At 41.5% G+C, this 13932-nt stretch overlaps 3 protein-coding genes across 6 annotated transcripts in view; 2 read left to right on the top strand and 1 right to left on the bottom strand.

Annotated features, from left to right (window-relative positions):
* The window catches only part of LOC113021870 (keratin, type II cytoskeletal 8-like), a 76284-nt gene that overhangs the window by 12622 nt on the left and 49730 nt on the right, over nt 1–13932 (bottom strand). The window contains exons 1-2 of one of the 3 annotated variants that reach the window (XM_026166687.1): nt 11040–11114; nt 10786–10898 (exon numbers count right to left, since the gene is read on the bottom strand). The exons of 1 other annotated variant lie outside the window; for it this stretch is intronic. The gene's annotated coding sequence lies outside the window, so the exon portion shown is untranslated. Of the gene's footprint in view, nt 1–10785; nt 10899–11039; nt 11115–13932 lie in introns of those variants that run through there. One more of the 3 variants, XM_026166688.1, reaches the window with a different exon arrangement.
* LOC113021881 (mast cell protease 1A-like) lies at nt 730–2062 on the top strand. Its single transcript, XM_026166703.1, has 5 exons — nt 730–825; nt 899–1046; nt 1126–1261; nt 1438–1701; nt 1790–2062. Exons 1-5 carry the CDS (start codon nt 765–767, stop codon nt 1949–1951), a joined length of 771 nt encoding a protein of 256 aa, XP_026022488.1. The 5' UTR covers nt 730–764; the 3' UTR covers nt 1952–2062.
* On the top strand, nt 9734–11337 carry LOC113021873 (granzyme B-like). Of its 2 annotated transcripts, XM_026166695.1 has the most exons (5): nt 9734–9801; nt 9880–10027; nt 10330–10462; nt 10666–10938; nt 11053–11337. In XM_026166695.1, exons 1-5 carry the CDS (start codon nt 9744–9746, stop codon nt 11230–11232), a joined length of 792 nt encoding a protein of 263 aa, XP_026022480.1. In that variant the 5' UTR covers nt 9734–9743; the 3' UTR covers nt 11233–11337. The 2 variants fall into 2 exon arrangements, with proteins under 2 accessions (XP_026022480.1, XP_026022479.1); XM_026166694.1 differs by having other exon boundaries at nt 9734–10027.

The following is a 13932-nucleotide window of genomic DNA, read 5'->3' as shown; positions in this document are numbered from 1 at the left end:
TAATAATAACAGACTGGTTAAGAATGTTTGACTGCAATTCTTTTGGTAAATGCTACTTTCATGCATCATATATTACTCTATTCCACAGTATTCCAACTTCCTTATGTGTTCTTATTATCTGAAAATTATTTACAAATACCCGACTTCATTTTCACATTTCATAAACAAGAAAGTCTTCGAACCAACAGCCAATAAGATCACTGCCTCATTGCCCTTTTCAACATGCAGATTACTTACTGAAATAAATAAGCATTGTTGTTTGTTTATATTGTTGACTGATTCAATGACTTTAAGCGTTTTATCAGAACAGAAGCTGTAAGAAACTGCAAGAGAGCAAAGAGTCAAACCTAAAGCTTGTGTGTGTGGCTTTTCTTACTCATCATCTACTCATCTAGCATTGGGTTTATCGTTGCCGTGATAGCAACCCACAAACAGGCTAAAGGTTTAAGTTTTTCAGTTTGAAAGCCTGGAGAGGCATTTAAATGAAAAACACTCAATAGATGCAGGAGGAAAAAAATGTCACAAGCGCCTCATAACATGCTCTTTCCAGGCAGCACAACCACAGGCATTGTATTTACTGAAACATTAGTATGGTCTGTGATGCCTCACAGTTTGACTGACCGCACAGGCTCATCATAGCGATCCTTTTAAAGGTTGCACTCATGCAGAAACGATATAAGTAAGAAGTCAAGGGCAAGCAGATGAAAACCACAGTCTGAATATCAGGGTCTGACTCAACACCTCAAAGACGAAAGGCTGAAAAGATGATGCATGCTGTGCACGATCTTATGTTTCTCTATCTTCTAACATGTCTTGGACAAAATGGTAAGATTGCAAAATGTAATTACTTATCTATTGAAAAAATCCTACATTAACTTTTTTCCTCTTACTCTTGCAGGGCATGGAAGTGAAATCATAAATGGCAAAAATGTCCCACAGAACTCAATGCAGTATATGGCTTCTGTGCAGATCAATGGAAAACACGTATGTGGAGGATTTCTTGTCAGTGAAGACTTTGTGCTCACGGCTGCACATTGTTACAAAAAGTAAGTGAACAAGCTGTGAACTTTTATTTGTTTTTCTCAAAAAACCCAGCTAACACCTACTTAATATTCACTCGCTCAGTTCTCCTATGGAGGTTGTAATTGGAACCCACAACCTGAAGAAGGTTAATAACAACAAAATGAGATACAGTGTAAAGACATGCAAGCACCCACAATATGACAAAGCTGAGTCTGGTAATGACATCATGCTCCTCAAAGTAAGTAAATATCTTTGAATGTGAATCATTACAGTCACAATCAAAAACAGGTCAACTGCATCACTGCTTTCAACAACTCCACTTGGTACTTCACCAAAGACTTGATATAAGATCAGAAATGTACCGAGTTGGTTTCTATCAGTCCTTTTATTCTTTTCCTTTTTTGCTTCTTCTAGCTCTCGAGGAAACTTCAACTGGACAAGAAAGTGAAACCGATACAACTGGCAAGGAAGGAGATTAAAGCAAAAGACAATGTAAAGTGTCAGGTGGCTGGATGGGGTTTCACAGAAACCAATGGCAAAGCTGTTGATGTGCTGAGATGGGTAGATGTGCCTCTTATTGACCTTAATGTCTGTAAGAGAAAATTGAAAGCCAAAGTTACTCTTCCAAAAGGTGTTATGTGTGCAGGAGGATCTGACACAAAGAATGGATTCTGCCAGGTATGTCCTCTGTTCTTTTAAAGAAAGTATCACTTCACTTGTAGCGTTAAATAGAAGATAAATAAAACAAGTGTCTTCCTCCTTACAGGGTGATTCTGGTGGCCCTCTGGTGTGCAATGGAACAGCGGTCGGTGTTGTGTCTTTCAACATATACAGAAATTGTGAATACCCAAATTGGCCCAACGTCTATACAGATATATCAAAGCACCTTTCCTGGATCAAAAACATTCTGAAAAAAAAGCAATGCTAAGTATACACTGTAACAATGTGCAATCTGCAATATCTGGCATTATAATACTGTATGTGAACTGCAGGATAAATGTAAAATAGCTTCAGATATCTCTCCTGTATTGCAAAGATATTCCTGCTTGCTCTTAAATTAGAAATAAAAAATAATGACGCTACTTTCAAATCATGTGTCATTTTTTCAGTTAGTTTGGTTTCACTGATGTTTTTTAGCGATAAAAACTTGTTTTTGTAGCACATTCATATCTGATGTTTGGTTTGCACAGAAATTTCCTGTGAGCCGGTGCTGCAGTGGTTAACATTGTCATGTCACCGTGAGAATCTTTTGGGCCTTTTCTGTGCTCAGTTTTATTTCACCTACTTTTAATTTTAAGACATGCACGTCGAGTAATTTGTGACTGTAAACTGGCAACTCTCACGTGGCTTGTAGTCTCCCTGTTTTACCTCTGTGAGAGTCTTTTCTTTGGTTACCAGTGCATCATTCAGTTCAGTTCAATTAAATTTTATTCATACAGCACCAAATTACAACAACAGTTGCCTCAAGATCCTTTATATTGTAAGTTACAGACCCTACACCATGTTTTGATGCACTGGCAGCCTGTTGAGGGTGTACCCTGCCTCTCACACAATATTATGTGAGAAATGCTCCAGGCTGCTGAGACCCTGCTTGCATACACAGTAAAGAAAATGGATGGATGGACTCGTCCTGTTAGACCATAAGTCTCTTTTTCATGTGTGGTGGACAGAAAATGACAAATGTCTATTAAATCCTTGGCGATTTAATGTTTTAAATTAAGAAGAAAAAAAAATAGTAAAGCATTTGTTTCAGTGTGACTGTGAGAACACTGGAAACTGTGGTTCCTGTGGTTTAACTATAGCCAGAGAGAGATCCAAAAAAGAAAATAAACAGTTCTTTTTAAAAAGCTTTGATCAAAAATGGTTTAGTTTTATATTTTCAATTTCAAATCTGATATAGTATTTGTCAAAAATGAGTGATACCACAAAATCCATCAGATGTGACAAATGTAACTCTGGGTTACAGCAGTGAGAGCCTTGTGTTGGTGCAGAGCAGCACTAATACATGGTGTTTTTTTTGGGTTTTTTTTTAATAATAGAGAGACATTCACCTGTATAAATTAGCTTTAAATTTGATTTCAAATGAGTTCAGAATAGCATGCTGATGAATCAAAGGTGGCACCAGAAAACTGTCACAGTGATCTAATGTGCGTCTAACCTGTGTAGTCTAGTTTTAACTTTTAGAGCTCTGCATGGAGAAAAAGCAGCTTACATCAGAGAAACTTCACATCCATCTGACCACAGCAGGTCCCCAAGGTCATGTGATCAGGGCCTGCCGGCTGAAAACTAAAGGATACAGAGACTCTGGAAGTCTCTGTCTCTGCGCCTGAGATCTGTGAAATTGGTGGTCTCTTTCAAAAAGCAGCTAAAAACGCCTCTTTTAAAACTTGCTTTTAGTAATTATTTGTTTGTATGTGAGAATCTTCATCTTCTTCTTTGTTAAGAAGCTAATATGAGTAAAAATCACAGATTACAAGTTAAAGACAAAGTTACTGCATTGCACCCTACAATTTTCTAAAGTATTTGGTAACTATGACCAATTTGACTTTCACCTAACATTCATTTGATTTATCTAAATATTATCTATCAGCAAAGAAAAGTAGATATTACTATCTACATATAGACTAAAGAAATGTACTAGAGAATGTGGTCACAGACCCTAGCACAGAAAGATAGACAAACCAGGAAGAGATTAAGAGTCAAGCAAATATCAACATGTCTAGGATGTGGTGATCTGGTGATAAGGCTGACGGATGTTGCTGCTTGTGGTCTACGAACGATGACTAAATTTAACAGGAAAACAATCTGACATCGCTTCTGAAAATTAGCGAAAGTCTGAAATTCAAACCACAGTAAGTTAACATTACGCGTAACTTATTTTATATAATACTCAGCATAAAATTAATAGCTATTGAGCAAGCAAACTGTTTAAACAAGATTAAACTCACAGTGGCATGTTGCATCATATGAATGTGTTGTGCAGGGCTGGACTGGGACCAAAAATCGGCCTGGGCATTTTGACTAGAGACCGGCCCACCAGGTATTATAGGAAAAGCCATAAAGACTTTGAATGAAAACAAACGCTGTTGTGACAGTGATGTACACTGTCTTGTTGGTATATGTATGATTTCTATACATGTTACATCAGATAAAAATTTTGGTTGTAAGATTCAGATAATTATTTATTAAAAGTGAGACATTTTAAATGAGAATAAGAAAGAAAAGTATTTCTTTGTGCCCCCCTTTCCCTGTTAATGCCCTCCCTGGCCCCCTGGCAACACTTTGCTAGACCCGCCCCTGCACAGTTACCAGCTGTCAGCTACAAAGGATCTTGGTGTTACTCAGAAACAGTTCATAACTTCCCTTCAACTCATTCATGTCACCTAAAAGGTAAACCTGTTTCTCCATCACCTGTTCAGCTCTGATGATTCAGTAAGGACATCTCCTGGTTTCATCTTCATGTTTCCCTCTCACCACATATCCAAACTGATATCATGACTCCAGGCTCCAGCAAACATCAGCTGATACTAGAAATTAATATTAAATAAATTCTAACAACAGCTGATCAAACTTAAACGTGCTGCTGTTGTTTAGCGCGACATCCACTGTTTTCCTGTTTCTGGCGCAAAGTGTGCGAAAAACAAATGAGAGAAAATGCGATCAGCTGATCATTGATCAGTTTCATGATAGAAGTAGCAACAGGAGAGGGAGGGGGAGAGAATGAGAGAAGAAGAGACAGCTGTGCAGCGTAAAGACACAAAATAACTCCAGCTTTGTGTCTTTTTCATTGTAGCTGAACTACGGGACAAACTGTGTTCCTTCTCAGCTCAACACGAAACTCGTAATATTTTCTCTGAATACGAGACGATTCCGTTTTTTTACGGGACGGTTGGCAACTCTACTAACTAACCTTATGAATAAAATAAAGTTCACTATCAGTAACATCATAGCACCCACCCAGCTGTATAGAAACTCCGTCATGCTAGCTAGTGCAGTACGAGTTATTGTAACTGACTATAAAAAGTCAGCACAACGAAAATGAACTCCACCTAAACTTGGTTTATATCTGACCCAGATAGACTGCAGGTCATAACTTCTTACCTGAAGTTCAGTTCACCTGATACTCGGACCGGCGGCCGCCTCGGGTCTCTCCTCCTCCTGCCTCCCCTTTCCCTCATCCACCGGCTGGCCTCTGTGGAAGCTCCGCCATAGCCACCACCAAACAACTAAGTTATTTTTACACATCGGCCAGCATCTGGCCAATCCACTACCTTTCACTGTTTATACCGTTACAAAAACAACAACAACAAAAAACATCGGCTGTAAAAACAAAAAATCACCATCGGCCACCCAGTATGCAAGATGGCCAGTCCAGCTATGGTGTTGCTCTAGCCATTTTTTTAAAATTTAGATCAGTGCAGAACAACTGTGATCATTATTGTGGAAGATTTATGGAGTGAAAGTTAAGTAATCATTAAGTAATCATGGGAAATCAGTTTTGAAATGTTTTTTTAACCATTTTAACACAAGACTGCTCAAAGGAGTCCTGCCATTAATTAATGCTTTAGTCTTAAATATGGTCAACCTATCTCTAATAATCGGCTATGTACCACAGGCCTTCAACAGGGTCCAGTAACCATCACCGTGGCAGATATCCAAGAAAGGGTCTCCAGTATGAAGAGTTGGACAGCACCAGGGCCCGACATGGTTCACGCCTACTGGCTGAAGAAGCTGACTGCACTCCACGAGCGTCTGGCAGCACAAATGAACCAGCTGCTAGTTAACGAGAGACACCCGGAATGGCTAACCGAAGGTCGAACGGTCCTGATCCCCAAGGACCCCAAGAAGGGACCGGTCCCATCCAACTACCGACCAATAACCTGCCTCAGTACTACATGGAAGCTCCTGTCAGGCATCATATCGGCTAAGATGAACAGGCACATGGGTCAATACATGAGTGGGGCACAGAAAGGGATTGGCAAGAATACCAGAGGCGCGAAACACCAGCTACTGATAGACAGAACAGTCAGCCGAGACTGCAAGACCAGACTGACCAACCTGTGCACTGCCTGGATTGATTACAAGAAGGCCTATGACTCAATGCCCCACAGCTGGATACTGGAATGCCTAGAATTGTACAAGATCAACAGGACCCTAAGAGCCTTCATCAGGAACTCAATGGGGATGTGGCGCACAACACTAGAGGCCAACTCCAAGCCCATAGCACAAGTCACCATCAAGTGCGGGATCTACCAAGGAGATGCTCTGTCCCCACTGCTGTTCTGCATAGGCCTGAACCCCCTCAGTGAGATCATTAACAAGACTGGCTACGGATACCGACTACGTAATGGAGCAGTTGTCAGCCACCTCCTGTACATGGATGACATCAAGCTGTATGCCAAGAGTGAACGAGACATCGATTCACTGATCCACACTACCAGGCTATACAGCAATGATACTGGAATGTCGTTCGGACTGGAGAAGTGTAGTCGGATGGTAACAAAGAGAGGGAAGGTAGTCAGAACTGAGGGGATTGAACTACCAGAAGGCAACATTGCAGACATAGAGGACAGTTACAAGTACTTGGGGATCCCGCAGGCGAATGGGAACCATGAAGAGGCCGCTAGAAAGGCTGCAACCACCAAGTACCTGCAGAGGGTCAGGCAAGTCCTGAGGAGTCAGCTGAATGGTAAGAACAAGATCTGGGCCATCAACATCTACGCCCTGCCCGTGATCAGGTACCCTGCTGGGGTAATAGGCTGGCCAAAGGAGGAGATAGAAGCCACTGACATAAAGACAAGAAAGCTCCTTACCATGCATGGAGGGTTTCACCCCAAATCCAGCACCCTGAGGCTGTACGCTAAGCGGAAGGAAGGGGGCCGGGGACTGGTGAGTGTCAGCACCACAGTCCAGGATGAGACAAGAATCCAAGAATACATTGGGAAGATGGCCCCAACTGACCGAGTGCTCAGTGAATACCTCAGGTAGCAGAAACCCAAGAAAGAGGAGGGAGACGAGGAACCATCATGGAAGGACAGGCCCCTGCACGGTATGTACCACCGGCAGATAGAGGAGGTGGCTGATATCCAGAAATCCTACCAGTGGCTGGACAAAGCTGGACTGAAAGACAGCACAGAGGCACTAATCATGGCAGCACAACAACAAGCTCTGAGTACAAGATCCATAGAATCAGAATCAGAATCAGAATGGGGTTTATTGCGAAATGTTGAGCAGGTTTACAACATTAGGAAATTGCTGCGGTGCTTCAGTGCAAACATGCTGTCATAAATAGCACTTAAATAGACATGGAAAAAAATAAAAGTAGGGATAAGAATTAAAAGTGCTACGTGGAAAGATATGTGCATGAGATATACATGAGATATATACATGAGAATAAGAATTAAGAGTGCTACGTTGAAAGATATATACATGAGTGCAGGTGGTGATCAGTGCCAAACATAGAATGATGCAGTGACACAGCGTAGGGTCATGTGTTAGTGGCGGGTACAGTCATATGGTTATTGTTCATGTGTCCAACAGCAGAGGGGAAGAAACTGTTCTTATGGCGAGAGGTTCTGGTGCGAATGGACCGGAGCCTCCTGCCTGAGGGGAGCAGGTCAAACAGACAGGCTGGGGTCTATCACACCAGGCAAGACCCCAGGTGCAGGCTGTGTAAAGATGCCCCAGAGACAATCCAGCACATAACAGCAGGGTGCAAGATGCTAGCAGGCAAGGCATACATGGATCGCCATAACCAAGTGGCCGGCATAGTGTACAGGAACATCTGTGCCGAGTATAACCTGGAAGTCCCGAGGTCAAAATGGGAGATGCCCCCAAGGGTGGTGGAGAATGACCGAGCTAAGATCCTGTGGGACTTCCAGATACAGACGGACAAAATGGTGTTGGCTAACCAACCGGACATAGTGGTGGTAGACAAACAGAAGAAGACGGCCGTAGTGATCGATGTAGCGGTTCCGAATGACAGCAATATCAGGAAGAAGGAACACGAGAAGCTGGAGAAATACCAGGGGCTCAGAGAAGAGCTCGAGAGGATGTGGAGGGTGAAGGTAACGGTGGTCCCCGTGGTAATCGGAGCACTAGGTGCGGTAAATGGTAAATGGCCTGTATTTATATAGCGCTTTACTAGTCCCTAAGGACCCCAAAGCGCTTTACATATCCAGTCATCCACCCATTCACACACACATTCACACACTGGTGATGGCAAGCTACATTGTAGCCACAGCCACCCTGGGGCGCACTGACAGAGGCGAGGCTGCCGGACACTGGCGCCACCGGGCCCTCTGACCACCACCAGTAGGCAACGGGTGAAGTGTCTTGCCCAAGGACACAACGACCAAGACTGTCCAAGCCGGGGCTCGAACCGGCAACCTTCCGATTACAAGGCGGTGACTCCCAAGCTAGGCGAGTGGCTCCAGCAGATCCCGGGAATAACATCGGAGATCTCTGTCCAGAAGAGCGCAGTCTTGGGAACAGCTAAGATACTGCGCAGGACCCTCAAGCTCCCAGGCCTCTGGTAGAGGACCCGAGCTTGAAGGATAATCCGCCCGCAGGGGCGTGCTGGGTGTTTTTTTTTTATTTTTTATTTTTATATATATATATATATATATGTGCAGGAGATGTACAGTTTTAAATATTAAGCTTGATTTTTTTTTTCTAACATGAAACATACAAACCGGGAAACACTGCCCACAACCACCAAATGGGTGGACCTCTAAATACATCAAACAGGAAACCTGGCTTTAAAAAAAATTAACTGTCAGAGCTCAACCATGGTTTTGCTCATCTCTGATGGGAAAGCAGTAATAATACAATACTGAAAGTGTGTTAAAATGTTTGTTTAAGATGAAACATGAAAACAGGACAAAGCTACCCACAACCAAATAGGTGGTGCTCTGATTACAACAAACAGAAACCTGGTTTTAGAAAGAAAATACGCACACAAATAAGAAAGAGATGGTCATTTCAGCATTTGTAACTGAACCCAATCTGGAACCAAAGCATTTTTCTGCATATTTGTAATAACCTAAGACCCAAATTTACTATTTTCTATTTATAGTCAATTCAATAGCTGAGAAAAGATTAGTCAGTCCATGAAAGGACCAAATGTCACTGATATCAGTGGCAACAGGTCTGATGGAGTCATGAATCCAAATTTGAAATCTTTGGTTTAAATCATCCTCAATATAGACAGAGGAAGTCAGGAGGGAGGTAAAATAATGAGTGTCTACATCCATCCATAAGGAATGGTGGTACATTTCAGCCAGTGGGGTTTTTATTCATCTTGCACTACCATCTGGAAAGCATCTGATTCACTTTTTCTCCAAAATCACAGCATGACAACATGACTCTTGATAAAACAAAAAACAAATGTGAAAATCTTCAAGTATCTATATAAACCCTGCAGTTTGATTTTGGTTTTTCTAGTTCCAAGCTAAAGCATCTTGTCCATCCATAGGAAAAGACAGGGAGCATTTTTAAGTAAGCAGAAGATTTAACACTAGTTTGTTTGAAATTCAATATTGTTAATGAGAAATTGGTGCACATATAACAGATGGTGATCGATAGGAGTTGCTGTGGAAAATTTCAAAAACACATTACTCACAGGAAGTGGTCAAAAGTCAGATATTAGTCAGTACAAACTGCTTAAAAGGACTGAACTGCCAGTCTCAAGTTAACAGATCGAGCATTTTCCCAGCGAGATGTTTGCTCTGCAACAATTTGCAGTGATTCATGCGCTGACATTCCTCGGGCAAAATGGTAAGTTGCACCATGAATACTCTTCTCCAGCCTGCATGTGGAATATTTATGTTTTTTATTTCCTCCCAATGCCATTAGTTCTTGGAAGTAAAATTATCAATGGGACAATAGTCCCAGACAACGAAATGCTGTATATGGCATCAGTGCAGGATTACAGAGGCTACCATATTTGTGGAGGATTTCTTGTGTCTGAGAACTTTGTAATGACTGCTGCACACTGTGACCTGTAAGTAATCTTTCCTCCAAGGAAATTTCTAATTAGACCATTTTTTTTGTCCCAATTTCCTATATAAATATATATATAAATACATGTATATATATTTACTACTGTATAATTTAATGGTCATAATTTAAGTTACAGTTCTTCCTTTACAAACTGAAACCATAAGAATTTTTGTAAAACTTATGCTAAGATCTTGAAGTAAAATTGAATTTAACTATAAAGAAATGTATCCATATTTTATTCATCATGTTGTTTATGTAACTTCAGAAAATCTGCTGATGATCTCAGAATTATATTTTATTCAGGTATCCTACATACGTGGTCCTTGGTAACCACCATCTGAGGAGTGCTGATAAGCTCGTGATACAGATTGCAGAGAAATACAAACACCCATATTATCGGGATGTTAACCTTGGATACGACATCATGCTTTTAAAAGTAAGGTTTATCATTTTTGTTTTCTCACATCACACAGGACGTTTTATATTTTGGAGTGTTTGAATTTACAATATGCTGATTGAAAAACACATTTCTAGTTGAGGTAAAAAGTGCTTACTTAAAAAAAAAGATAGATGTTCTGTATTGCAGTTACATGGTTTTCACGTATTTTTAATCTTTACTCTTTAATTCTGTGCCTCTAGCTGTCTACACCTGTCCGACCAAGCAAAACAATTCAATTCATTCGACTTCCCTTCCGTGAAATGACATTAAATGAAAATGAGAAGTGCCAAGTGGCTGGATGGGGTAAGATAAACACTTACGGTAGAAGTGTTGACGACCTGAGAGTGGTGGATGTGTCTGTCATCAGCCCACAAGTCTGCCAGAATGCTTGGGCTCAAAAGGTTCCCAGATACATTCTTCCGACCAGTGTGATCTGTGCAGGTGGATACAACACAAATAAAGGATTCTGTCAGGTACCTTTTCTGTCCTTTCCTTGGAAAATCTTGCTAACTGCTCTGTTGTTGAGGAATATATGAGCAGCCTGCATTAAGTATCATATGAACAAAATACATACTTCCTCCTTACAGGGTGATTCTGGTGGCCCTCTGGTCTGCAAGGGAATGGCTGTCGGTATTGTTTCTTTCAACAAACGGCTTCCTGGAACCGAGCTGGGAAATTGTAACTATCCGGATGTCCCCAATGTCTATGCAGATATCTCAAAACACCTTCACTGGATCAGGATGATTCTCGAGGGGAAAAAAAGTTAAATCTTACACAAAGCTTTGCGTCAGCACACTGTAAGTGTGGAAGCTATGCCTCTGTCAGCGTTTGCTCTCAATGCAGAATAAAGAAAATGTTTCAAATATTGTTTTCTTACACAAAGCTTTGCTTCAAACACACTGTAAGTTTTTACAGGAAGCTGTGCCTCTGTCAGCTTTTGCTCTCAAAGAAGAATAAAGAAAATGTTTCAAATATTGTTTCTGTGCACGAATAATATTTTATTATCAATCAATCAATCTTTTTTTTGTATGAAAAAAAAATGTAGCACAAAGTGCTTTACATGGTTAAAAGCAGCCCACCCCACCCTCCAACTCACTCCCCACACTCTCATTAACATAACCGATGTGAATACACGCATATCCCCCCCCCCCCCCCCACACACACACACACTTAAAGAGTAAAATTGGGCTGGGTACGCATGAGCCAAGTGAGGAAACACTATCACAGGGAGCCGTCTGCACCGGGAGCCGGTCACAGACCGCAGCCTCCAGGCTGGGCACACAGCAGGAGGGAGGCAAAGAAGCCCCCCCAGCCAGGCTGAGAGGACCCCCAGAGCCCCAGCAGCCACGGTCGATCAAAGCCCCGGTGCAGAGAGCGCCCTCTGAGGAAACACTGGAGATATGACACAATAGGATATATACAGGGTAAAATGATAAAATAAATAAGAACAGGATACAATATAAATATAAATAGAGTAAGAAGATTAAAAAATGAATAAGAATAAAATCAATAAATATTAGGTAAAGCCTAAATTAATAATAGAATAACAGGAAAGATTAAATAAACGCTAAGTAAAAGCTAAATTAAAAAGGTGGGTCTTGAGCCTGTTCTTAAAAACATGTACGTTCTCTGCGGCCCTGAGTTCCTCCGGCAGGCTGTTCCACAGACGAGGACCATACCACTGAAAAGCTGCCTCTCCGTGAGCATGTGTCCTGACTTTAGGGACAATCAAAAGGCCAGTACCAGAGGACCTCAGGGTCCGCGAGGGTTCGTATGGTAAAAGCAGATCTGAGAGATAAGACGGCCCAAGACCATTAAGACATTTAAAAACCAATAAAAGAACTTTAAAATCGATCCTGAAACACACGGGGAGCCAATGCAGCGATTCTAAAACCGGTGTAATGTGGGCCCGCCCTCTGGTCTTCGTCAGCACACGAGCTGCCGAGTTTTGCAAAAGTTGTAAAGTTGAAATATTCTTCTTAGGAAGACCAGAGAGCAGGGCATTACAGTAATCAATGCGACTGGTAATAAAAGCATGCATCAGCATCTCCGTGTTGGCCCGAGAGAGAATAGGGCGGACTCTGGCTATATTTTTTAGATGATAAAATCCAATTTTGGTTACATGTTTAATATGTGGGATAAAACCAAGCTCAGAGTCAAAAATAACACCCAGGTTTTTCACTTGTAGCGAAGGACATAGTGAAAATGCCTCTAATTTAGACAAGAGTATCTCTCTCTGAGCCTCGGGACCGACGATTAAAACATCAGTTTTGTCCTGGTTAAGCTGTAAAAAGTTTTCTGCCATCCAAGATTTTATATCTAGAATACAGTTAAAAAGGGCATCCATTGGTCTGGTGTCATCAGGAGACACAGAGATGTACAGCTGCGTGTCATCAGCGTAACTGTGGAAGTTCACTCCATGCCTCCTGATGACACCGCCGAGAGGGAGCATATACAAATTAAAAAGTACAGGGCCTAAAACCGACCCTTGAGGCACACCACATGTCATTTTATGGATCTTAGAGGAGCATGTATCCATACTCACCATAAAAGTTCTGTCAGAGAGATAGGAAGTGAACCAGTTGTGTACAGCACCAGAGAGGCCCACCATGTGTTTCAGTCTGTTTAAAAGAATAGCGTGGTCTACTGTATCAAAGGCTGCGCTTAGATCCAGTAGCACCAGGACAGAGCTTTTGGGAGTCCCAGTTACATCTCAGATCATTTAAAACCTTTAGGAGAGCCGTCTCTGTGCTGTGGTTCACCCTAAATCCAGACTGGAATATCTCCAGGATCTGTCTATCATTCAAAAAGTCATTAATCTGAGTAAAAACAAGTTTTTCTAAGATTTTACTTAAAAATGGTAAGTTGGATACAGGTCTGTAGTTATTAAAATCATTACAATCCAAACTGCTCTTCTTCAGAAGGGGCCTCACCACCGCTGTTTTAAAGGCAGCAGGGCCTCATTGGTCTTACGCACGATGGTTCATTGGTATGATTTTATATATAAATCTATTTAGGTTTTACTGACCTTCTATTTATGAGAGTACATGTTACACAACCAGTTTAGTCATAGACTGCGGTCTCAGGCATCATAAGATTCACCATTTCATCAGTTCATACAGAGCTTGTGAAGATAGCATTTAGACTGCAGTCTGCCTTTGGTGGATTTTTAGAAGCAACTTTGATATTCACTGGTACTCTCACAGACACAAAAGAAAACTAACTACACTGCACACTAACTACACAAGACAACACAACACACTAACTACACACGCTAGAAGTCACAAATCTCTCTCAAAAGTCGCTGTCGTTCTCTCGCTGTCTCTTGTTCACTCTCTCTCTCTTGCTGCCATCACTCCCCAAACTAACTTTCCCCTCTTCCTAAACTCTCATGGTCCTGGGTCAGTGACCCAGTGTTTTGTATAATTATTGAACTTTGATTTTCTCATTGTTTATCTTTTCTTGTC

This window comes from Astatotilapia calliptera, chromosome 5 (genome assembly GCF_900246225.1).
Source record: "Astatotilapia calliptera chromosome 5, fAstCal1.2, whole genome shotgun sequence".
Classification (NCBI taxonomy): domain Eukaryota; kingdom Metazoa; phylum Chordata; class Actinopteri; order Cichliformes; family Cichlidae; genus Astatotilapia; species Astatotilapia calliptera.
This window is presented reverse-complemented; position numbering and strand designations above follow the sequence as displayed.

Excerpts from the sequence above, each read along its gene's own strand:
- LOC113021881 (XM_026166703.1), top strand. The coding sequence starts at position 765 with ATGATGCATGCTGTGCACGATCTTATGTTTCTCTATCTTCTAACATGT. Across the intron at positions 826-898 it reads AACATGTCTTGGACAAAATG|GGCATGGAAGTGAAATCATA; the intron begins GTAAGATTGCAA and ends TTACTCTTGCAG. Across the intron at positions 1,047-1,125 it reads GCTGCACATTGTTACAAAAA|TTCTCCTATGGAGGTTGTAA; the intron begins GTAAGTGAACAA and ends TCACTCGCTCAG.
- LOC113021873 (XM_026166694.1), top strand. The coding sequence starts at position 9,744 with ATGTTTGCTCTGCAACAATTTGCAGTGATTCATGCGCTGACATTCCTC. Across the intron at positions 10,463-10,665 it reads ACGACATCATGCTTTTAAAA|CTGTCTACACCTGTCCGACC; the intron begins GTAAGGTTTATC and ends CTGTGCCTCTAG. Across the intron at positions 10,939-11,052 it reads CAAATAAAGGATTCTGTCAG|GGTGATTCTGGTGGCCCTCT; the intron begins GTACCTTTTCTG and ends TCCTCCTTACAG.